This window comes from Seriola dumerili, unplaced genomic scaffold (genome assembly GCF_002260705.1).
Source record: "Seriola dumerili isolate Sdu_G_001 unplaced genomic scaffold, Sdu_1.0 BDQW01000478.1, whole genome shotgun sequence".
In the NCBI taxonomy this organism is placed as follows: domain Eukaryota; kingdom Metazoa; phylum Chordata; class Actinopteri; order Carangiformes; family Carangidae; genus Seriola; species Seriola dumerili.
The window spans coordinates 3853034-3878431 of NW_019174733.1; the positions used below are offsets into that span (position 1 = coordinate 3853034).

The following is a 25398-nucleotide window of genomic DNA, read 5'->3' on the forward strand; positions in this document are numbered from 1 at the left end:
CACGTTTGAAGCTCCCCTAATAGGATTTTCGTGGATTGATTGAATTACTGCACCATGTAGCAGTGAAGTTTTCCATGGCACGAGAGCCAATGTGGAAGTGGGAAAGACTTCAACGCTTTCAAGGCATTTCATACCTTTTCAGTAATGACTACCATGTCTACATTACAGCATGATATACAAGTCCAATAAGAAGTTAATATTGATCGATTAATTTTTTTTCTATACTTGTCTGGAACATTGTTTTGAGTCCAGAAGGGAACGAGCAAGAGGCACAGTGTTGTGGAAACTTTTTGGTTTGTTGCGTAGTGTAAAGTAAACTTTTCTTTGTGGTAACGAGATGTCAACAGCTATTTGCATCATTAACATCAACGAAAAGCATAGTAATAAAAAAGGAGCACATGAGTATTGTAAATGCCTTGGGGAGGATCGCAGTGGAACATACCAACTCTGAAGGGGTGTTAGTTGTAACTTAAACTTCGAGATGTGTGTAATGACAACGCTGGGCATTTGTATTGTTTTCAATTAATAATTACACCTGTTTGATTTAACTGTGCAGTAGCCCCCTTGGGGAAAAAAGTCTGCTAGTCGGTCATTTTCCTCCTTGTCTTCCCCCTCCCACCTCCCACCCCCCCGTCTCCCCCCCGTCTACATGGTTCGTCTGCACGCGGATATTGTTACAATCAATGCTGAGGGCTGAAAGCAGCAGCGAGCTCTCAGCTGCTCGCAGTCCTGCTGAGTCCTGCGCTGGCCACGCCGAACTGGCGGCTGCAACTGCGAGAAACCTTTGTGATTTTTGTTTTTTGTTTTTTCTGCCTTCCCCTTTGTTGAAGATGACCTAAACTTCGACAGAGCCTCTGCTGGCCAGGTAGTAGGGCATTTGTTCAGATACATGATCATTACAGCTGTGTTCAGGCATGCATCATCATGTTTCTTCTTCCACTCATGTGAAGTTTACTTTGTTTGCTCATGCTGGGTTTTTTTTTTCTCTGTGACTCAAACATAAGATGACAACCTTGTTAAATTGCATTAATTGTAATAGCATTTTGTCAGTCAGTCTCTGCTACCTTTAAACCAGATTAGGCTCATAAAAAAGTGCAGCTTTTTGTGGATGTTAAATTATTGACTCCAGTTTAGTTATTACAACGTTGCTGGACTAAATCAGCTGAGGTGAAGTTTTTGTCCCAGCATCTAAATATGACAATATGTTTGCTCGCTCAGCCTGACCAACCTGTTGCTGTATTAAAAGTTTTTGCATATGTGCTTTGAGGGGGGGCGGGGGGGGGGGTTGCACACAAGCTCTATGAGCCTGAAAACTCCCCTCCATCTATCACCCGCTGTAATAAAGCTAAGGCTGTTGTCAAACAGTACCTGTAGGTGGAGAGGCAGTGTGGTTGCACTGCAGCTCATGTTGACACACAGCTCCTCACCACAGTCTGTGAGAGGAGACGCTTTGAGTCATAAGGCCTGGTTGGATATCTCTCACCAATCTCCACCACACATTTAGGGTTTTGTTTCCTCTTGAGACTAATCTGCAATACCTAATTCTGTGCTTTTTTTTTTAATCCTGGAAAAGGTTGAAACTATGAGCCACTGGGTTCTTCCTCAATTTCGTTTCTGTTGTCTGAGCAAAGATATGAGGCTGCATCCTTAGAGTCCAATCAAAATATACACTGTTATGACTACACAGAAAAGAGTCATACTGAACACACGTACATTTATGTTATGACTCATTAATAAAACTGAGCTTACCAACTTTGATAAGAACTGATAAGAAATGAATGAATCACATCCAGGCATTCAGAAGATTCCACCCACCCTATGCCTCAAAACTGTTGTATTGTCAAGTGAAAAAAGTTAATTCCCTTCTTATAATATCTATTTATGTTTGGAAGTACTGGTGCCTATGTATCTTAATCACAGAGCAGGCTTCATACTCATCTTGCAACTACTCTATTGCCTGCTTAGTTCAGAATGAAAGCCAAGACACTGAAAATGGAGCACTGTGGCTGTGAAGCCTTTAACAGCTTATGTGTCAGTGTTGTTTCCTTTCCTTTATGGGTTAAGAAGCAACTGTTGGTGCTTATGTTTTGCCCTTTCTAATATTGCACGGCAGTTGGTTGATCTTTGTGGACACCATAAACACAGTACCATGAGGAACTGGTTTGGTACCAGGGTACCCTAATTGGAAATACCTGGAAATGTTTCTTGCTGCCGCCATAGCAGCGGTTGTCCTTGACTCGCAGGGACGGGTGGCTGGTTTGGTTAAACTAAACAAGAAATGTCAGTAGCTGTTTCAAGGATCCTGATGAGAAAACGCTCTCGCAAATGCAAAGTGTAGCTGAAATTCAGGTTGGAAGGGAAGCAGAGAGCCAGGCAAGGATTTCACTACATGTCAGCTCTAGTGTCTAATTACAAAGGGGATGTTGATAAGGGCGCCTCACAAATACTGGCTCAGAGGAAACCTGTTCTATGCTACTTCAAATCTGCTTCTCCAGTTTTTGGAGGATCATGATGTCTGCACCTTGCTTTGATTTCCAAAATAAACCAACGCTGGAATGTCACAGCTCGGTGTGAACAAGCATTTATAGCTATCAAATTTTATCATGTGAGCCTGCAAATGTGTTTTGTGCTGTACCTGTTGATTACACAAGGACAGGGTTGAGACAGATACTGGTGCCAATACCTGACTTTCTGTAGCTGTGCAAAATGCATTTTGATATCTTACTTTGACAAAATTAGCGAAATTATTTAAATCTGGAAATATCTCATTACTGACTCAGTAAAAATATTCAGTTGGCCGTCTTGGTCTTTTATTCAGACGAGGTTTGATAGATAGATAGATAGATGGATAGATGAATAGATACTTTATTTAGCCACTTCATTTGGGCCCAGTAGCTGACTAAACAGGAAGAAGCACATAACAATCTCATCGCATTCACTGATAATCACTTTTTCTTTAGTGAGGCACAACTTGATGCACTGCACTTGTACTCGACAACAGCTCTGGCATTGTTAGTCTGCACACTTGTTTTGGACATGCTATGGACATAATTTATGGAGGCAATTAAGGCCGGTGGGGTTTTTAAATAGGATCGCTCTGCGCTCCAGTGTGTGCTTAAGACGCACACATTCGCAGTGCCTTTGTGTTGCAGGCAAAAGGCCCTATTAGAGCTCCATTCTGTCAGTGTGCAGCTGTGTGCCTGTGTGCTGAGCGAGCCACTGGTCCATTCTCCATCTGTGTGTACAACTTTCACTCAGTGCACGCACTGACGCACATGCTGCCACTTTTCTCCCTCTGTCAGTTTTTCAGTATTTTTGCATTCTGTATATTTCAGTCTCACTTTTTTTTTTCTCCTTGTTTTTCGCTGCTGTTTGTCTTTCTGTTCCTCTAATACTGTGGCTCTCTTTCTTTCCCTCGTTCTCTGGCCTGAGGCATTATGCAAAGCTATCAGAAAAGGATTGTTAGCCATGCCTGTCTGTGCCTCCATGCTACTCTCTATTCATTTCAGAAGCTTCCCTTTCTTCTCTGTGACCTGCAGTCATAAGTGCTGCTGCCTCAAACGCACCAAAACTCCTACCACTTGGCTTCAGGGAGTTACAAATGACTACTTTGGTTATTTCACAGTATATTTTATTTCAATGCTGTTATTCACCATTTTGTATATTCCTTCCTCATTAACATGATAGATTTGTAAGTCTGGCGTCTCGACTCCCACAGAGCCAAAGACCTGCAGCTGAAAAGAAAAGAAAAGAGGCATTCTCACATACACCAGAGAAGCACTCCCCCAACCCCCAAGACAGGCACCAGACTCTACTTAGAGATGAAAAGCATTCTGGGATGCAGTAGGAATGCTCCCATCAACACATCCCACTGTGATGTTGCTGTGTGGTGATAGTTAGGAATCATCTTAAGTTTTTTTTTTTGTGGTGTGGTGTTGCTTTTTGACTCTCAAATGAGTGACTCTATACCCTCTGGGTTTTTTTTATCCGTGTCTGAAAAAGTGGCACTTCACTCTCATAAATTTGTTATGCAGGGTTTGTTTGTATATCCTGTGTTAAGTGTGGCATGCACAAAAGTCCGGATGAGCTAATGTTTTGTCTTTTTGTTGCGTTGTGTCATTATGATACCTCCGTTATGAATGGCAGTGGCATTCTTCCGTTTGCTCAGGATTGGCTTCTCCTCAAAATGTCAGTCGTCACGTAGCTCCCGTCTGAGTCATGTGGCTGTGGACCACCAGTTAACAGACAATCCCCCAGTTGCATCCCTAGAAAAAAAGAGAAATGAAAGCCGGTGTTGGTGTTTGGCACAGACAGCCTAATTTGATGTATTTTTAGAACCAGTTTTCCATAGTCCTGACAAAACTTAACCACCCAGCTTCCCCTTCAAGATATACTGTAGGTCTTACAGTTACATTATTCCTCATACAAACCTGACACCTAAATCCCATGAAAGTTGATCTTTGTGCAAGCCTAGGCTTGTGAACAGAGCCAGTGTGTCCTGATAATCCTGCCTGCACAAAGAAGGCCAATAATCATAGTGAAATATGTCATAACGCCTGGCTGTAGTGTGCTATGGTATATTAACCCAAAGGGTTGTTGTTAGTTGCGTTTGAGTCTGTCAGCATGTTTTACATACACCTGCAGGTCATTCCAAAAAACAGCACAAAATTGAACACCAGCAAGCAGCAAGATTTGCAACCAATTAGCTCACTGGCAGAGAATCAGCTGATGTCAGGAAGTAGATTTAGGATGGTGCAGCTGAAGATGTAATACAAGTGTTGCAATAGAATAATTTTAGCCAATCTTAATCTAGATACTGTTCCTACTTTCTCATTGCCCAGTTTATAGACCATATCACTACACAGTGGTGGAGCAACAGTTCAATACAACAGCAGTTTGGTTTGGTTTGGTCTTTATGATTAGATCAAATCACACATTCTGCCCACAGTTAGATTTTTTTTTATTGTTTGATAAAAATTAAATCATTCTCACAAGCATAACAGCTCAATAAATACAAAATGTACACAACAATGTTCTTCCTCTTTAGCTCTGCAGAATGGAGAACTCAAAATATTTTTCATTTTACACTATTTTTAGTTGCGTAAACAGTATAGTCTGTATTTGGTGTTTTAGTGAAAACACCCAATAAAACGGCACCCCTTCCCTTGACTTCCAAATCTTGAATCGCATCCTACTACACACTATGCCGAGCAGTCAGAGGGTCCATATGGTGAGCTGAACCCCCTCGTGAATGAATGAGTGGACCGAAGGAATGCTGCTCATAGTTTTCTTTCTGACATTCTCCCACCCATACACACTCTCAACTCACCCACAATGCACCTCCACAACTTGAGCGTGGCATTATGTAACGGCAGCAATGTCCCAGTATTGGTTGATTGGTAGTGACAACCTGTATAACATCACTTGCTTACACAACGTAGGAGTGGTCCCTCTTATTGAGCTGAGCAATTGCAGGGGATTGCTAGGAGCACTGGAGGCTCCCATGTAATGTATCCCTGATGGATTAAGGCTCTGCTTTGTGTGTACAGAAGAAACAGGCACTCATGGATAATGGAAGAAACCACAGGCGGAAAGGCAAGGATTGATATGGGGGGGGGGGGGGTAATTAGAGGGGGACCTGATGTATGGAGAGCCATGGCATGCGAGGGTCACTCCAGGGGGCAAGAGGGCCCCATGCCTTCCTTTACTCAAACTGAAACACCTGATGCTACGCCTGTCAAACTTCTTATGGTTTCAGCTAAGTAAGTCCTGGTCTGAGACACAGGGGACGTGTATAAATTTCAGGCTGCCTAAATAGAGAAGCTGTGTTGTGTTTGCAGGTTGTTCAATATCCAGTTTCCTATAACAAACACACTCACTGATAAAGACATGATGAGCTGTTCAGATATTATTCTTTACTAGCAGGGTGACGTCTGCTTTTTTATATCAACAGTTGTCACTGTTATCCTCTGTTTTGTGTTTGGTTGCTATGGTTACCTATGAAATTCCTTGAAACAGTGTACACAACTGTTTTATGAAGTAAGTCAGAGAGTCACTGGACACCAGAAATATCTAAGAAAAATCTTACTGGATTGATTTTAGTTGAAAAAAAGGCTTTAATACTTGCTGGTGTGACCAGATGATATTAAGTTACATGTTGTACCTTACTTATCTGCTCTCTGGCTGTAAATGTAACTATAGCTGATATTCAAAGTTAGCCTTATCTTAAAGCTATCACACTGAGGTAAACATAGCGGTACTTACTTTATGATGGCGCTTACTTACAGTAAATAAGTAATATAAAATTAGGGTGTGATGTGGTGTTTGTTGCACTGGTGTATTGTGTCCTTCCTTTTTTTTTTTAATGCAGGGGTCAGTGAGACTTTGTGTCAATTTGAGGATATCACTTAGGTTTTGCTCTCTGTGTGCATTTGGTAATAAAGTCCGTGCCTTCCACACCCAATTCAGCAGCGGCATGTGACCACAAGGGAAGCGGCACCCGTGTATACTGCAAAGGGAAGTGTGCTTTCATATGGGTGTTGTGCTAGTGTGTCTTCATGCCAACAAAGCAATGAGAACAACACCAGGACTGTTAGGTTGCCTCATGAGAAAAAGGCTCAAGAAGTTCTTTGAGTTATGATTTCTGCTTCTGTTGTCTTTGCAGAGCTGCTGCAGCTCCTATTCCAAAGCAAAAAAAAAAAAAGAAGAAAAAAAGCGAATGATCTTTTTAAATTTCTCATTAAGTAGAGACTTTAAGTGCTGGCTGTATTTATGTAGAGGTTGATGGTCACTGTCGTTAGAGAAACGTTCAGGGGAATCTACCAAAGGAGGCCAGAACCTGGCTACTGACAATGCATAAAGTTTGACTGAATGAGCACTTCATTGTTTATGCACTTCTGAAGATCTAGTAGTGTGTTTTTGGCCAGTGTTCCCCTGCCAGTGGGTACTAGGGTGATGGCCAGAGGATTCAGTGGTATGTCTTGACCTCCCTAGGACCATTTTTACGACCTCGGCTGCATTATATGAAAGAGGGGTGGCTGTGTGTTCACCCTGAATTAACAATCCACACCGCAGACTTCAACAAAAGAATGGCTCTTACTTTTATTCACCAGCAACTAGAAAAAACCTGAGTGTGCAAAACTTTTCTTTTGATGTTTTAATTTTGTTTCCCATGGTAATATCGACTAAACAGATGTTATCAACCGGCTTCTTGCACCATAAAATATATTATAACATAGAGCCGATCTGATTAGAGGGGGAAAAAAAATTTGATTGCCAACATTTAACCATTTCAGAATGAGAATCTAAAGTTTTTCACCTGTGTCACCCGTGCAGTATTTTGTTTGTTTGGTGCTCATCGCTTCATTGGTATGAAATGAGTTTCTTTCTCTCAGCTGCAGCCACCGATCAAAGTCTTGACACCAGACGCACTCTGCACAAGTATGCAGTTACCAGAGCCAATTGGTGATGGACACCAAACACCCCGTCACAGAACTTTAGGGGGCCCCAAATAGGCTTCTATTCATCTGCCTGTACAAATCACAGCCTGGGCAAAGAGCCATATTATCTTAGCTGCCCTTTCTAGTGCCCTCCTGAGTCACTGGCTATTGTGAGCCAAGAGCTGCTGCCTGCACCCCAGCATACACAAATCTGACCAGAATTAACATTAGATTTGAGTCCACTATGGAGGTCAAATTTAGCTACATGGACCTTGAATGTTTTCTAGGCCCAAACAATAACATGGTCTCCTTCAGTTTAGTTCAACATTGCAAAGCTGTACATCACTCCTTCCAGTCTGGAAAGGTTTAGTATACATTTGCTTGGGACAGGCATTACTGAACGTAGGGTGACTATGATTACACTCCTTACTGGGCTGTCATTGATCTGCACTGCTGATTTTCAAACTGGAAAGTCATGGCAGCTGGCAGCTGTCCTAAAAATGTCAAATTCTTTGTTACTGAACTAATCTGAAGGCAGAAGTAGCACATCAAGTTGCAGGGGCATGGATCATTTGATATCTAAAATGCATTGTTTGAATTATTGTGTACAACATTGAGAGGCAGTAAATCAAATTGTCATTGAGGCCACTCCCTTTTGTTTGCTGATTGGTCCGGATTCAAGGTACCAGTATGGAATGATTTTCAGCGAAGGATGTAAAACAGAGCTTGTGAGGTTTAGGCTGGTTTCATGAGACTATATTTAACAGCCCACATAATGGAAATGGTTAGAGTCTGACCCATCAAACCTGTAGGTGGTGTCTGGCAAATTGATTTCTGTCTGGATTTTCTTTTAGGAAGACAGCAAGTCAAACAATACAGCTTTTTCATAAGCAGTGAAAATCTTATCTGATCAGTGGAGGCTCCACAGTTCTCTCTCCATTAAGCTCTGGTTTCCCCATCAGGAGGAGTCGCTTCATTAAGTAAGCATGGATCCAGGGTTGAATTCACACTCGGTCTGCCCTCTCCCATGACCCCACTTGCCAGTCACTATGCGCACACACAAGCGCAGGTTAGCATGAACAGACATGCATGTACAGACACAAATACACACACATTCGTTCTCACTGTGGAGGTGCCGTTTCAGCCCTGCTGGAACACGTCACACTTCCTAACAGCATCAGTCAAACAGCGCACTGTAACAACCTTCACGCATAACCGTCATGCTCCTCAACTCGCACTCTAACACACACATACCCTGTTACATTGCCGCGCCCATTACTCACTGTCAGCCCTAATCAGTAAAGTAATCTGCAAAACTGATCAAGAAGAACATTCCCTTCTCCTTTGACTCCCACCACCAATACCAGCCCCTCTCGCCTGCGGAGGCCCAGTTGTGCTCCAATGACTCTCTAGGATAAATGGAGATAATGGGAGTCATATGCTAGCAGTTGGTTTGGGGCAGGCCTACATGAAACATTTATAGTCCTCATGTAGTCATGGGGCTTGAGAAGAGGGAAGGGATAGAGATGACATAGTAAAATAACAAGATATGACTAGGCTGGTGTAAAATTGCTTTATCAAATCCCTGTGTGAATAACCCCCCCCCCTAATGTTTTCTTTTATGGTATGTTCCTTCTTATTGTGCCCGAGTTAGTGTCATTTACTACCCAGTGCGCACTTGCATCCTTCTCTCCAAAGCATGTTATATAAATGCAACGACCCTTTCTTAACATGAAACTACATGTTAAACGGGCAGGCTAACATAGTAGGCCTGGAAGATCCATTAGCCTCATGTGTTGCTCCACAGCAGAGAGTTGTCATTAGCCAACAGTTGATTGGGGGATCTGAACCATGTTGGTACTCTCTAATTCAATGTGTCAGTGTGTTCAGTGGTTGGCTAATGAAGGAGAAAGGCTCAAGCCCAAGGTCACTGCAGTTATTCCTACTTTTGTCCCCCCCCTCTTGCACTAAGGGTAAAGAAAGCGTAACTGAACCTGCCCATCATTTACCCAGATCTTTCCCATGCATTATATAGCATCAAAAAGGCTGAGCAGCGCAGACATGACAAGGCATGTCCCTCCAAGCATTTTAAGAGTTGGTGTTTACTGCAGCAGCTACTGTCTGTGCTTTACCATCTGTGGGTGCAGGCAGTCGATGAGGCAACCGCAGTTCCATATATGATCCTTTTCTATTCATGTTTCTTAGCCACAAAAGTACTCAAATGATGTGAGTGATGTCATTTCCCAGATTAGCTAGACTTTGCTTTCTGTTACAGCATGTTTAGTTTCCCATTTGTTCGGTGGACTAAGCTGACATGCAAAATGTTCCATTATTTATTTACAGGGATAAGGAAACAGTTTTTCTGTATGGCAGCATGTTTTATTCACAAAGGTAGTGGCTTTATAGGCATGTATGTGAGTGGTCAAGTTACCATGAATGTCAGGAAGTAAAAAGAAAATGAATGGAAAAACATAAATCAGCACTCCTTTTTCTCAACTACTGTCGATCCGCTGTCAAATTATGCTGTTTATCAGGTTTTTGCTAGTAAAAATTGATTCCTGGAGTTGGACCTCAGTTGTGAAGCGTTGCTTTAAGCCAGGGGTCAGAAATTAGATTCAAATATGAACTAGTTTTGAAAATGCAGTCTTTTTATGCAGTTTTTATTATGTATTTATTATTATTTTTTGTATACATGAATATGTTCTGTATTGCACCACAAGACTAGAGCTGTATCTGGTATGTCACCACACACTATAGACCATGACCTGCTTCATGTATGGTTAAATGAAAGTACTGCTGTATGCCATCACTACGCCATTTCGGTTTGACTGCAATTTGTGTTTGTGAGAAACATACGTTTTTTCAGCAAATAAGTTCATTCACGGAGTACTTGTTTCATTTAAAGATCCCCTCCAGACATGTTTTAAGACATATAAAACGTCTGCTAGAAATTATTATGTGTGTCGGGTATGTTTTCAGTTTGATCAGTTTGAGCAGTTTCCTTGTTCAAAATTCTCCTTCTCTTTCATTGAAAACTTGAAACTATGAATATGCAATAAGACTCATTTCAAAAGTTAAACTCCCAGACACAAGATGTCTCTTACGTCAAAGAAAAGCCAGCACTAAGTGAATGTGCACTTGTTTCCACATCATACTTGTGTAAGTTACACACTGAATCATGACTGGCTTCCAAACTACTTGTAATATTACAAATATCCTGCTTGTATGTGCACACCTTAAACTCAGGTTTAAGGTGGCCACAGAGCAGCAACTTTCCCCTCTGAGCAAATGAATGGGAAGACTCTGTGGAAACATAATTTTGAACCGTGAAAGCAAAGTAACAATAAGCAAAACACATTTTTGAGTAGAGGGGGACTTTAAACGAGGTGGGTATTATTTATATTTGTTATTTATCTGGTCTGATCAAACTGTCTAGCACAGGACAAGGCACAACAACACAGTTTGCATACATCTCTTCATGTGTTGTATTTATAGGGATTTGGATTAGCTTTGCACCAGATTGTTAGCTGGAAATAAATGATAACATCTGACATTTAATGTTCTGTTGTGATGAGATAACAAGGTTCTAAACCTTAAAATAAAACTTTGAGTCAGTATTTATATTTTTCTTTCTCCTTATCTCTTTCCATTAGACACCCTCCTACCTCCACCACCACCATCTTCAGCACTTGAGGGCTGCTTTGCAGATGGGAGGTCACGAACCGGTTGCCTGTTTTGCTCAAATGCACACAAATCTGCCCTCCACCCTCATCTAAGATGGCTGCCCGTGGCCTTCTTCTGCACCCAAACAGATTGGAGCAGAGCTGCGTGCTACCATGGTGATCATTTTATCGAAAACACTGGAAAAGAAGAAGGGTGTCAATGATGTAAGGTCCAAGCACACCGAGAGACGGCTGGTAAGAGAAACTTAACCTTTTGAGTCAAACCAAACCGGTTGTTAGTTATTGTTGTGAAGGATCTGCTCAGTGATTCACATGCTAGGTGGCAGTATGCAAGATAAATAGGCCAGTGATTATACTAGATCAGTGCACCACAATGCCACACATGCCACTGGTAGTCACATACAGTCACTTGAACACTGCAAGTCTGCACGCCAAACCACAATCTGCTAGCCTAATGGTAGTGAGTAATTTCATATTTAGGTGTCTTTAGCTGTCATTGATGTCACAGTGAAATGAGGACTGAGCTTTTTCGCTTGTATTGGTTGCCTTACCCACAGCTAGGTGAGCAAATCTATATGAATTTCATCTTTATGCGTTCAGTAGCAAGAGAGCCAAGGTGTGGTTAGCCTAGTTTAGCCAACAATTGAAAGCAGGGGGAAAAGCTATCTTAACAGACCTCAGTCAAAAGTAAAAGAAAAAAAAAAAATAGGCTCAACTACAACAACAAAAACTCAAAGCCAGTTTTCTTTACAGCTTGTATGTTATGTATTTAACATTTTTAAAAGAGAAAATGAAACAATGGTTTAAGAGGGAGTTAGCATGGGCATAGTATTTCAATAACTGCTTTGCCCACTGCGCTAGACTTTTGCGACACTTACGCACAGGTTTGACAGTGTTGTTGATACAGAATGTTAAATTGGTGGTTTTGGGGTATGTTTTTTTCCTTTTTTTTTTTTTTTTTTTTTTTCTTTTTACAGAAAAGTCAGCCAGAATTTTTTCTTCTGATTCAATAACTGTTTTTAGATTAGGCTAAACATGCCCCAGACCTGCAGATGGTTGACAAATTAAAAGAATAGATGAGGAGCAACAAACGCAGATGCTTTCATGAAGGCAGGGGTCACTTAATGGTTTGAGTATGAAAATAATGTAAATTATACTATATGGTATCTCCACCCAAATGAACACATATGGGACATTTTGGACTGAGTGCTCTCCACTGTCTTCATCAAAACAGCATACGAGAGCATCCCTGTAGTAGATTTCAGAGACTTGAACAATTTCTGTCTGTGCTGAACCAAGATGAAACTAAAACACTTGTGTTTCCAAATATGTCAATGTTCTGTTAACAATTAATTTCACCCCTTGCCCAACATGTTGCAACAAGCAACTTCTAATTGACCTGAGAAGAAACATGTTTAGTGTTGCATTTTTGGGAGGTTCCTCCTTAGAACTATTTCCTTTTTCACTGACAGTACACTCTGGTTTCAGTTCAAGTAGAATTAAAATAAGGAGGATTTACATTTAATTTTTAACATCACTCCACTAAGTTAGCACAACAGAAGAGCTGTGTAAAATTTGTAATCTGATCAAAGCTTTCACTTTTCCAGCTGTTTCCTCGTTGCCTCTATAAAATCTTACATTTTGTATCTTTTGTCTCTGCAAAATCTAAACACTCGGCCTTCAGCCTCTCAAGTTGGGATGAATCAGAAAAGTTCTTTAACACAGCTGTATCCTCCTAACATCTCTTTTTTTTTTTGACCTTGAGAGCCTCATTAGGTCTCGACATCTCTTCTACACTTTTGTACATCTCGGCAGGAAGTATGAAGTATAAATGATTTTGCACAGCTTTTGTGTTTTACCTGGGTTAATATTACCTTTTCACTCAAGTTAAAGGCCTGAGGTTTGACTGTACTAATTGTTGCTTTTAATAGTCCCCTGCAACATAATAACCTTTTATTTGGATTGTATGCCCTGGATTGTATTTGTTGTGATGATAATCTTGAGGTGAGTCAGAGCAACATATTGTCACATTTTCCTTTTGTCCTTTGTGCAGACAGTTACCACCCTTTTGTAATTAGTAACCTGTGAGAAAGCGTAGGTGTCTGATATGAAGACAGGCGTGTGAAAACAGCTCTTTTATACTCCCTAGATTACCTTTGTTCTGTACTCCCTAAATAACCTTTGTTCTATATAAAAATTCTAACACAAAACCGGTTTGGTGTGACGTAAGGAAAATGTCTATGGCTCTTTAGCTACTAAATGCTCCTCTGTGTTTGCTGTGTGCTGTTTTGTGCTGAGCAGGTAGCATACAGATGGTTTATCAGAGCATTATTGGTGAAAACATCATCCTGTTTCTGCAAATGAGGCTGATGAGAGCAATGAGCGTGAACCGTAAACAGTAAAGTTGCAGGCTGTAAAACTAAACGGTAAACTGAAAAGCGCTTTAAAGCTCCATAGAGCTGCAGGGAACTGCAGAGTCGGGTGTTAATTCTTTGTGTAATTCTCTCGTGACCACAAGTGACACCTTTCACATAACATGTAAAGATACTGATTAGTGTTGCTTTAAGTAAGCATTTCGAGGATGTATCTGGTTGAGGGGAAGTTATTTTAACTATCTTATACAACTGGGCTGCGTAGATGAATTTGCAGCGTTGTGTAGTATAGGTTTTTAAAATTTCAATCTGCAAAGTATGCAGTAAAAAGTGCAATATTTCCCTTTTTAAAATGTAGTTGAGTTGGTTTTTATGTTAAGGATAAGCGAAAGTGCAAGTAGCTTTGAACTGCACTTAAGTAAATGTACTTTATACTTTCCATCTCTGGTTAAGTATGTTCCTGATCTACAGGGGTATGAAACATGCAGAACTGATATGGATCTTCTCATTTGATTGTGGTGTGAAGGCAAACATTTGGACTTTTGTTTGCAGTTTGTTTGGTTTATTTTGTATCTCCCTGACTGTCGGCCCTTCTGTTTGCCCGTCGTCCACAGCGTGAGCTCCACACCATGAGCAGAGGGACCACCCTCTTCTCCTGTGGAACTGTGGGTGAGTTATCTCCATTCATGTCATTTCTGTTTGTCTGTCTGTCTTTGCTTCTTCTTTTCTTGCAATAAAACCTCTCATCTGTCTGTGCTTTGCATTCGCTCAAGATCTGGACAGTGAGCTGGCTCTTTTTTGTTGTAACATAATTTCACAAATGTAATAGGATAATGGATCGCCCCTCTGATCATTTGATGAATTGAACCATGAAGGTCTTCGCCCCCCGACTATAACTGTCTCATTGTTTATACCCTCTGTCACACTCCGTCTCTCACTTCTCCCTTTCTCCGTCTGTCACTCATCCCCCTCTCATGATCAGGGTGCACCTGCCTCCACACAACGTTGCACACCACTCTCATGGGAGTGAACTGTAATTGAATATGTTGTTGCCTATGTCAACAATTTCCCTTTGGCTCGGTTAGTGTCTCAGTAATTACCCCCTGTGTTAAAAGACATGCTACTGTAAATTCAAGCCCCCCGCTATCGCTCACTGTCCTCTTTTCCTTTGGGGTGGAGATGTGGTGACGTCACAGGGAGGAGCGTGGCTTACTCTTTCCACTCTTAATGTTGATGTTGAGATTGCCTAGCATGTCTTGTTAGTTCACCAGCACTTTGTCTCTTGTTTTCAAAGGGTGGCCTTTTGAAGTTCATCCCTTTCTCCCTTTGTCAAGTTGTTTTCCTAACATTCCTGTCAGGTCGTCACTGTAGCCCCCGTACATTGTTTGTCCACCCAAAACAATGATTTCCGTCCACCAGTCTGTGAGAGAGCATGCCAGAATTGGAGACAAGCATCCCAACAAGGATGGGATTTGGATCAGCAAGGGGCCCTTTTTGCCAAAAGCGTCAAGCCACTATGGCACTTTACTGTAGGTGTATTATCTCCCACAAGTGTGTGATAGACTCTTTTGTGCGGATGGTGAGACAGCTGGCAAGTCATACTGCTTTCTGGAGCATAATTCTGCTAACCACTTGACTAATGGGAGTGTTTTTCCAACTGTTTAACTGGCTGATTCATAATATGCATTTCATGTTTTTGGAATCAGCAGTCTTGCAGGTCCACGTTTTAAATAGTCAGGAATGTGGCTACTTGTCCTTTGGATACCTGATAAACAGCGTCTTTAACCTTTGGTGGACTGACATGTCTGTAAAATGTACCGGATATCTTAATGAGCACTACAAAATTCTTCATGAAAAAACAACCAGCTTCTTTAGACTCACAAAACAGTGATGTCTTAAAATTCACTGAGAATTAAATGTCAGTTTTTAAAAATGCCACTATGCTTGAGGTAAAAGACTCGCTTTCTTTTCATCTTGCTGTCAATTCAGCTTTTGTTTTCCGGCTTTCAGCTCAGTTACAAATGAGCAGCACTGGTTTGAACTCTGCAGCTGCAGTGTTATTTCCTCAAGGCTTAATCCTGTCATTCCTCTTAAAACAAATGACTGATGACAAATTATATATTTTTCTAAATGCACCAGAGCCCATGATTTTCTCTGCCCTTAAGTATGTGTTCACTTTCTTCTTGGTTAAATACCTCCCAAGTGCAGTTAGCAGACAATAATCTCCCTTATTTTCCAAACAGCTTGGCCTCACAGCGACCATCCCCTCTTGCCTTAAGCTTATTTCCTGCTTGTTTGTGCCTTGTCAGCTAAGAACTTTGTAGCTGCTGTGATCATGCAAGTGAGATAATGAGATATAGAAAGGCATGCTAGCGAGGTCAATGAGAGTGAGAATGTATGTTTTGAATATTGCAGAGGCAGATAGGTGGCTGGACCTGGGACGGAGCTGTGCCATCCAGCAGAGAGCTCCCTGCCAGTCTGGTGCCACCCTGGAGAGCCTGTGGGATGTGATGCCTGAGCCGGGGAGCGGGCACTGGGCCAAGGAGCCAGGCAGCGCCACGGCAATCACCAGTCTGATAAGAGATCTCAGCCTCAGCAACAGCAGCATGACCAGCCCTGACTCCCAGAGCACATCCACCACTGCACACTACACCACTACAGCCACCAGCCAAGCTCCCACGGCACCCCCGAGCAAACGCCAGTGTCGCTCCCTGTCGTTCTCTGATGAATTCAGCGGGTTCCGCTCATCTTGGAGGCCACAGGGCTCCCGAGTGTGGACAACAGTGGAGAAACGAAGGTGCCACAGTGGGGGAAGTGTTCGAGGAGGAGGGGGTTTCTCTGGTGGTCATTTTCCCATCATGCAGCGTAGCTCCAGCTTCAGTTTGCCCTCGCGTTCCAGCGTCCCTTCAGACGGAGCCCTGGATCTACCGTTCTTCAACCAGCGACTGCCTCTCCACCCTCAGTTCACTGCCTCTCCAGTCTCCCCTACCTCTCCTTCCTCGCATCATCACCACTCCCGCCATCACCACTTCCTCAGGCCTCTCTCCCTATCCCACGAGCAGATCAGCCTGCCAGAGCTTCAGAGGGAAGAAGCGTCGGAGGCCAGCTCTCCAGACTCCACCCCAGAACTGGGAAGGCGAGCTGGCCAGAGAGCCGGGGGCACGGGATGTCTGTCTCGGAGCAGGTCCCAGCCCTGCGTGCTAAATGACAAAAAGATTGGTATGAAGCGCAGGAGACCAGAGGATGCCCAGGAGCAGCGGCCCTCCCTGGACCTGGCAAAGATGACTCAGGTTAGCTGGAACGCATATTGACACGCACAGACAAGCACACATACTCACATTCATGTGAATGCGTTTCATTAAATTTCACTCATTTCACAGAGTTTAGGATCACTTACGTCCACTGATTCAACATAAATCAGCATCAGCTTATTGCTAATTTTTTGCTTTACTGCTGCCAAATGGACTCTATTGCATTTAGTTAAATCCTGGATCAAACGCATTTACCACACAGACAAATACCTTTTTGTTCTTAGACCAAGTGGAAGTTCAAGGGATCCTCCAACGTAACTGGGCCTTTCTCTCTCTGGGTCTGATCAGGGACTGGATTAAATCAAGCAGAATTAAGTTTTCTGGGTTGTTGGTCCAAGGCTTCAGGGCTAAGTGATCTCAGGCCTCCTTCCTTCCAGCTCAGGGAGTGGCGCTTACTAAAGACGCATTCCTCATGTTCGGTCACGCTGCCTAGCGCCACACTCTAGCAAACCTGGCTCGGGTTTGTCATCTCATTTACTCCGCTGGGTAAACAGCCCTTCCGAAGGTTGGACCTCCCTCACCATTCATTTGATTCCTCTCTGCAACTCCTACGCCATATTTTTTATCTTCCATTCACCACACTGCTTCATCTCTTTTCTTTTGCCTTCTGTCTACTGCCAGGCAGTTAGAGCAACCAAATGTGATTAATAGTGGGGGGATATTTGGATGCACAGTACTCTGGATTGCTTTCCCCCACGACAAGAGTTTGTTTGTTCCTATGTGAGGTCAGAGGAAGCGGTGGAACAGCCAGAGAGTATAAATGACCCCCGGACAAACCCAAACCAAGAATAGAACCATAGAAGTATCTTAATGGCATGCACTGTTTTGACGCTTGGCAGTGCTCTAATGTTTTTACGGAGACCAAAAAAATCTTGATTTGATTCTTGTATCACATCCTGATTCATAAGTCATTTGAATGCTCTTGAAATTCTGAATAGAATCTAAAGCACCAACAGCAGCCACTGATACCAAAGCCAACCTGTCCTGTATACCCCTGCTTTCCTGCACTCATGTCATTCATATGATACGCTAAAATGCTTCCTGTCCAGGAAATATCGTCCTTTTCCTTTTCTTTTATTAGAAAGTACCATCAATTTATCCCTCCACCCTCCCTTCCTTTTCCCATAGATTTGTGTTCCCAGCCTTTCACCCTCAGGACCTAGCCAGGGTTGGATCAACAGGGCTTTGGTAATGGAGCCTAGCGAGCATGTTTCCTCTAGTCATGCCAGCTGCTAAAAGTGGAAAAATGAAGCACGATGATCACACACGTACGCACAGATTCACCGACACACACGAGTTGTCAGGTTTTTTTTTTTTTGTTGTTACTTCTGGTTGCAGCAATTCTCAAATGCAGGAGCACATTTCAGCAGAAGATTGTGAAAGTAGTATCTGTTCTCAGTGACTAACTGGCAGAGCCATTGTTTCTCACCTCAGTTTTTTTCAGTTCAGTTTTTTTTGTTTTGATTTTTGGATGGACTTGCATGATTGCATTAATTCTTTTGCATACCTTGAGTGAGGAACATATGCAATAACACAGCTCATAGGGTATCATTTTGAAACCCTTTTGCCTCTCTATCTTTTCCTACACAACTCAGACTTAACTTGATGTTGGTCTCTTTAAAATGCTGCTTCTAGTGTGCCCAGGGTTGTACTATGCCACGTTAAATTAAATAACCTGGAACTCCTAAACTACAGGCACCCAGATTCACATAGTTGTCATGGGAAACGAGGTGGTTTTTCTCAGTGAGAGCCACAGAGAAAAGGAAAGCTTATAGCTGGCAAACAGTCTGGAAAAGGAAGTGATAACAGGGAAATGAAGGGCTGGTTACAACTTGTGTCAGCTCCAGTGAGGACTGAACATGATAGTTACCATCAGGGTTGGGCAGAGATACAATTGACTTATTTATTTTCACAACCTCTAATGGGAACTGTGATTTGCACGAAAGATTTGTACCTGCAGTTATAAATGACAGAATCACATATTTCTGGCTTTTGATTATTTTACTCGAGCCGTTTCAGGGAACACTTGATGTGTGAACTGACCTATGTCTGAATTAAGTGACCCACACTTTACCAAGAAGTGGGTGAGTCCCATCACAACACTCCCACTTGGCCCTGCCTTACAGTGTAAATTAAGAGTTATTACTTCTTCTCTCACCTACACACATACACATACATGCTTCCTCCATTTTATAGGTGTGTGAATGACAAATACAGTCTAGGGAAAAGCAAAGGTAATTGGTTCCTGTGCATCAGGGCAAACTTTGTAATTTTCCAGTGACATTTGCAGGAGTACAGACATTTGTTTTCTGAATTTTCCGGACAATAAATGCAAAAAAAAAAAAAGTCTGCTGGAGGTTCAGGGGGTGCAGGATTGGATTGTGAGGGTCAACACATAACAAGTCCCCAGTGTGTGTTGTCAGTGGAACATGGTGTAATTTGGCCTCCAGATTCCTCGACCACGTCAATGAAAGGAGGGTGTGAATTCTGGGGATGCGTGTCATGCTAATCGGCTATAACTCGACTACCGTGGGGATTTACGTGCGGTCACCCCCAAAATTCCTCAAATATACTCCCTGTCAGCCATGTGTATCAGTTCACTGCTCTGTTTGCTGCTTTGTTTTTTTTATCCCTGGCTGCCCTTCCACCTTGGCCCTTCATTGTTTTTTCCTCTGCATAGCGAGCTGTCAGACTGGGAATGTTATCGTTTGATATCTAGGTCACTTGCTGATTGATTGTTGACGCAGCTCACACTGCTTTTGAGGAAACGGCCTGCCTGGCCAGTGTCGCTTGGATGTATGTTGTCTTCATAGCCTCAGTTGCCAACTTCACTTGGATCATTGTGCATCTTGAAGACAAAATTACAGGCTATCACTGGCTCAGCTGTGTTATAGCAGTAGAGGTGGTAACAGGGGTCGTGTTGAAAGTGCGAGTGTGTGCGGTTGCCTGTGCGTTCAGGGGGAAAATGGCAGGGCAGAGAAAGGGGCTATTATTTCTGCAGGGAAGCTGGCAGACAAACTCCTCACTCCTCTCTATTAATATCTTCTCACTGGCCCACGTTCGAGGCGCTCTGCTCGTCCCCTCCTCTTTCCATCTCAAACCATTCCTGGGATGGTAGACATGGTGATCATAGCTGAGTTTCAAGCCCCACAGGCTTGAGGGAATACCTAGGTGGGCGTCTTGAGGTGCGGTGTTCGCAATGTGCAGCGACATATTACCTCTGCTTGTTCAACCTTTGCTCAAACCTAACATCCTGCATTTATATCTTTTTTTTCATCTCGCGCCAAGGCATTTGCACGTATCTGCCACACATTCTCTCGGTGGTACAGTGAATACCAGACAAATGCAATGACTAAAGCAAAGGTGTTCACACAGAGACACCGACAGAGATAACTGATGCGCCGTTCTGCAACTATGTAGTCTGGCTGGCAGGAATGAGTTAAGCATTCCTGTCTTTGCTTGCACCTCTGCCCTCTCTTTTGTTTTACAGTTGTTTGCTGTTGGAGGTCTGTTTGCCTGTCTTCCTCAGTGCAGTGTGTTGCTGGATATTGATTATCTGACCTCATTTCAGCACAGAGATATATACTCATATTTTGAATGTGTACATTGAATGTATTGTAAAGTACTCGCATGATTCTTTTTGCTGTTGTTTTTGTATCAGTGTCATAGTAAATGTTATAAACTCGGGGAATTTGAGTGCTGGAGGTGCAGAAATACACAAAGCAAGCATAAAAACAAATATAAATACAGCTATACAATATACAGTCGCCCCTTTCCTTCCTCTAACACATACACTCACTCACACTCACACACCTGTAAATACTTCATATTCAGTAGACTACATGATCACTGAGACACCAACTCTGCATCGGAATTGTAAGCAACTAATAGTCAGATATATTGCACCATACAAGTGTTGCACAAGTATTACTATTGCACATGGCCCTGGCCAGACAATCATTGAATCTTTTTGTTTTGTACTGTCTCTCTTTCCTTTATCAGTCTGATCAAAAACCTTCCTCTGCCTCAATAGCTTAGCTGGAACCTGTTGTGTAGAAGGTGAGCAGGGTCACCAAGGATTTGCTTAGCCTTACTCAGAATGAGGTGTTTCCACAAACTGAGCAACCGACATTTCACACCCAATCATGATCATGTGCTGCAACTTATCTTGGTCTTGGTTACTAAATACACAAGTCAGGCCTTGTAAAAAAAATTGCAAGACATAACTATTAAAATGGTTTAGTTTTCATAAGAAGATTTGCTGTTGCATCTTTTTGATCTTCACAGAAGCACGTTCATTGAACTTCAGCTAGTCATCAGTTTTATTTGAATTTTTTATCTTAATTTTATACAAATAAGCGTGTGTGTATGTGTATGTATGTATGTATGTATGTATGTATGTATATATATATATATATATATATGTACACACACATTGTGCCTGTAGGTGCACAGCAGGACCTTTGCCATTGTACTCAGCAGGTTGTTGTTTATTGTTTTCCCTAATTATCAGGAGGATATTTGCTTAACCTCTTGGCTTGTGCTTGTGCTTCTCTCAGAGCAGCTGCCTTTTGGTCCCAAGTTAATGTATTTACAGTGGAAGTTCTTGTTGTGTTGATCGTGGTTGGGATAATGGATAATGTCTAAAAGAATATCATTAATCAGATATAAAAGAGTGTTTTATTGTCTGACTTTGAACAATTTAAACAAATGGTAGGCTTGCTATTAAAGAGTAATCCACTGTCTCTCATGAATGGATTAATTTAATTACATAATACCCCATTCATTTTTTTGGGAAGTTTTTTGCCTTTATTCCGATAGGGACAGTGAGAGAGTGACAGGAAAGTTGGGGAGAGAGAGGGGATGACACGCAGCAAAGGGCAGTAATGACTGAGCCTAAGTGCTACGTGCTCTACCCATTGAGCCACGGGAGCGCCCCAGAAATAGCTTTTTAATATATCAACACTCTTTATTTGCCTCTCTTTGTTTCATTAAGACACCACCTTTCTCACTCAGGTTTCAAACTATGTATACGCGATATCCCGGAAATGATGCACACACGTACTGGATGTAATGTGTAGGACAAAAGCCTCGTAATTTCAAAGATGAGATTCAATCATGCGTTTAGTATCACAGTGTCAGACGATATTGTTTACCATCTTCTTTATTAAAACAATGTGACATTGTGAATCCTCCCAGTCCTGTTTGTTCGGCTGTGTTGTACACAGATTCAGGAGTGTTTCTGCTGTGTTATCTGCTGCCAGTGTTTGACATGTGTCATTTCAAACAGAGCTCTGGGACCTGTGCTATTAAAGCACCACATGAACTACAACTGAAAACTTTTAAAGGAGCACTCCACCAAGATTATGTGTGAAGCTCAGTTTCCTCGTCATGAGGCGTACTACTCCGTCTCTGAAAACAATTATATAATGTTCTCTGTGGCTTTGGAGCAGCTTTTCTAAATTGAAAAAATAACCCTGATTATGCCTGGAATGGTTTAATTAAAGACTATCTAGCTGCATTCTGGGAAATGAAGTATCCAGGGTTTTTGGACTTTAATGCTTGATGCTAGTGACTAAAAGTTAGGATATCTGTTTGTCTTTTCTAAATGTTTATTGTGCATCCCTCAATTTTGTGAAAATGCAACACTAAATCACTGGAGTACTGCTTTTTAAGTGTTAATTTTTTAGTCTGAAAATGATTAGATCAAGAAAACCCAACTCCTGGCTCTGGCAGTGGGTTATATGAGACATGACAGCATGAGTTTATGAGCTGACGTGTATGCCTGTTAATGGTGAATATAGTTTATGTGTGTGTATGTATGGACGTATTCCATCTGGGTAGGGGTACATAGTAGAAATCCTACCCTACTCCCCCAACCTACCACCACACCCACCCAAATCCCAGTCAGCTTGAGTAGATTTTATAGAAAGCATATTGTGGAGAAACTGCCTCTGCCCCCTCCTTTCTCTCTTCCTTTCGTCTCCTCCTCTGCTGTGATAATTAGTAGTGGGGTAATACTGGGGATTGAACAGAGAAAGCCAGGGCTCAGAAATCCCCTTTTCCACTCCAGTGGGGTAACTACAGCAAAGGCCTCCCACTCCTCACATGATCACCTCAAGCACTTGCAGATGAAGTATCCTGTGTTTGAGCAGCTAACTTTAAAAAAATCAATCCAGCAAAAGTGGACAAACCTTTAACTCAGACAGCCAAAAATTCTGCATTATAGTTTTAATTTGGACCGTGCTAAATCAAGGCAGGAAAAAAAAAAAAGTGGGCCTACTAAAGTGAGACTTAAGAAAGGGAGACTCCCACCTCATTGTAACAGGAAAAGCAATGTCCTAACACATGCTAGGGAACATTAGAGGTGTCCGTCATGTAAGCCAAGGCTCTATAGAGAGAACCTCATCTCTATTCACCTCCATGCCTCCAACATCTGCTGCTGGGGCACTCCAGAGATCATTAACCCTTTCACTGCGCTGCACGGCTGCTTGTCTTTGTTGCAGAGAGGAATTCAGGATGGAAAGAGAGCATGAAAGCAAAACGGGAGACAACTACTTAGTGGATTAAATCTCTTTAAGGTCAGATGCTGAGAGCAAAAATCCAACCACATGTGGCCGTACGTATATTGTCCCTAAGAGCACAGAACTACAAAACATAACAACTGTGAATAAGACTGGCTTAGACAAGAAATGTCCTCCACTATACAGGGTTGGGTTTCCAGTCACAGTGGCCTACGGCACAGTTTGAAACAAGATACTCTGTGGTTTGCAACTCATCTCAGTGTTTTGTGTTTTTTTTTTTCTCATACGACCCAGAAGGTTTTATTTTCTGTGTATGTTCTTCGATGACTCGTGTGCTTGTGTGTTTACATGCTCATATGCCATCGATGACAGGGTAGGCCAGCTTTTGGCTCCCCGACCTGAAACCCAATCTCAAACTGACATTCTGGAAAACCCTGAGCTCGAACTCCCCCCCAAATCCTTCTACTTTCATAGCCAGAATGTGAACACGTGGTGAGCTACAAACCAACATTTATCTTGTTTTCGTTTTCTCTTTGTCTCTTCCATTCAGAAACTTCAGACTTTTCAGAGCTTGAGCTGCCCCGGATTCACAGCCACTGACAGCTGCCAATCAAGTCTACCACTGCCCTCCCCCGAGACCTCCAGCCAACCAGATTCAGACTTCACCGCTGTGTCCGAGCTCGGACTGGAGTCACGGCAGGAAGTTGCGGGAGATGAGGAGGAAGAGGATTCATCCTATGGAGAGCTCGATAGTGATTCGGCATGTAGCGTGGACTCGCGGCCCGGGTCTCCCATCGGCATCATGGGCGGTAAACGCACCCTCTGGAAGGGTGATTGTGGGACACAGAGGGACATTTTTCAGCTGGGGGGAGAGCTTGATCTTGACCAGATTGAACGAAACTGAACATTTTAAAAGACTGTGTCTGGACTGTTGTAGAAGGTAATTGGACGTTGATGATGTACCAAAAGATGGCTACTAAGAAGTATGTGAGGAAGAGAAGGGAGGAGTTTTTTTGAAAGTGAGAAATGAAAGAAAGACAAAGAAAGTGATAAAGATGATGAAAGATTAAGTATGTTGTTAACAGCTGGCTTCTTAATGACACATATGCCTTGAACATTCTTACTGTTTGAATCAAAAAGCAGTGACCTTAGTTGTTTTTTTTTGTTTTGTTTTTTTTTGGGGGGGGGTATTCAGCTTAACTCAGGAGTGGGAAAGTGAGGGTTAGTCTTAAGAAAACTTCCCAGCCCCCACTGTCTTCTCAACCTGATGACCTTTCCAAAGTCGGTTACTTTAGGTTTGTCGTACTGTAGCAGTAGCTGGGCTCTCCTGTATTTAGCTCGAGTTTGTTTTCCAGAGAAAGTGGGGGCGTCAAGGATGGGGTGAAAAAGGGAGGGGTAAACACGATGAAGAAATATCTTCTCACAGACTTACCCTTGACTTTCCTCATCCTCTTCATCTTTTGTGCACACATGAAAATCAGATTTTTTTTTTTTTTTTTTGCTGAATGTAGGCTCAATAAGCTTTATGAGGAGTTCGGAAATTGACAGTGCCTTCTTTTGGATGCTTGCTCTCCCAGTTCTCTTCAAGAAACTGGCCTCAATCGAAGCCACCATTTCTGACCTTTTTTGTAGTTTCTTCATATGCAAATTGTATATTTGAATTAAACACTGAATCTCAAGTTTTCAGTTCTAATATCAATGTATATTTTTCTAAGTAACTGTTTTTTATGAGCTGTTTGTGAAGGAGCAAGAATACAAGGTCTTTCTTCTAACAGAATGGACATGAAATAAATTTACAACCTGCACTCATATGTCTGGTTTAATTTTGACTTATTAATGATTGCTTTGTTTGTTGCAAGATTGCTGTGTGGAAGACAGATTTCTCTTTGACAGATCAAAAGTCTGAATAAGCTGCAAAGTTTCCAGATACTCTTTAGAAGTTGCACTCGCTCCCCCACACTCACTTCCTGCAACACATTTCAGAACCGTTGCATCAAAGCTCACTCATTCAAACTTTGTTGTTTTGAATGTGCACAGATGCATTTTTGATGTCTTTTGGCTATGGAGCA

General features: G+C 42.2%; 1 protein-coding gene across 1 annotated transcript; it reads left to right on the forward strand.

Annotated features, from left to right (window-relative positions):
• Positions 1–706: 706 nt before the first annotated feature.
• Positions 707–25129, forward strand: LOC111235402 (protein FAM53B-like). Its single transcript, XM_022763865.1, has 5 exons — positions 707–865; positions 11093–11356; positions 14109–14163; positions 15910–16784; positions 23880–25129. The coding sequence occupies exons 2-5, from the start codon at positions 11276–11278 to the stop codon at positions 24231–24233; spliced, it is 1365 nt and encodes a 454-aa protein (XP_022619586.1). The 5' UTR covers positions 707–865; positions 11093–11275; the 3' UTR covers positions 24234–25129.
• Positions 25130–25398: the final 269 nt, after the last annotated feature.

Bases quoted from the DNA above. Each gene is read 5' to 3' on its own strand.
- LOC111235402 (XM_022763865.1), top strand. From the start codon at position 11,276: ATGGTGATCATTTTATCGAAAACACTGGAAAAGAAGAAGGGTGTCAAT. The intron at 11,357-14,108 runs GTAAGAGAAACT...CGTCGTCCACAG, and splicing joins AGCACACCGAGAGACGGCTG to CGTGAGCTCCACACCATGAG. The intron at 14,164-15,909 runs GTGAGTTATCTC...TGAATATTGCAG, and splicing joins CTTCTCCTGTGGAACTGTGG to AGGCAGATAGGTGGCTGGAC.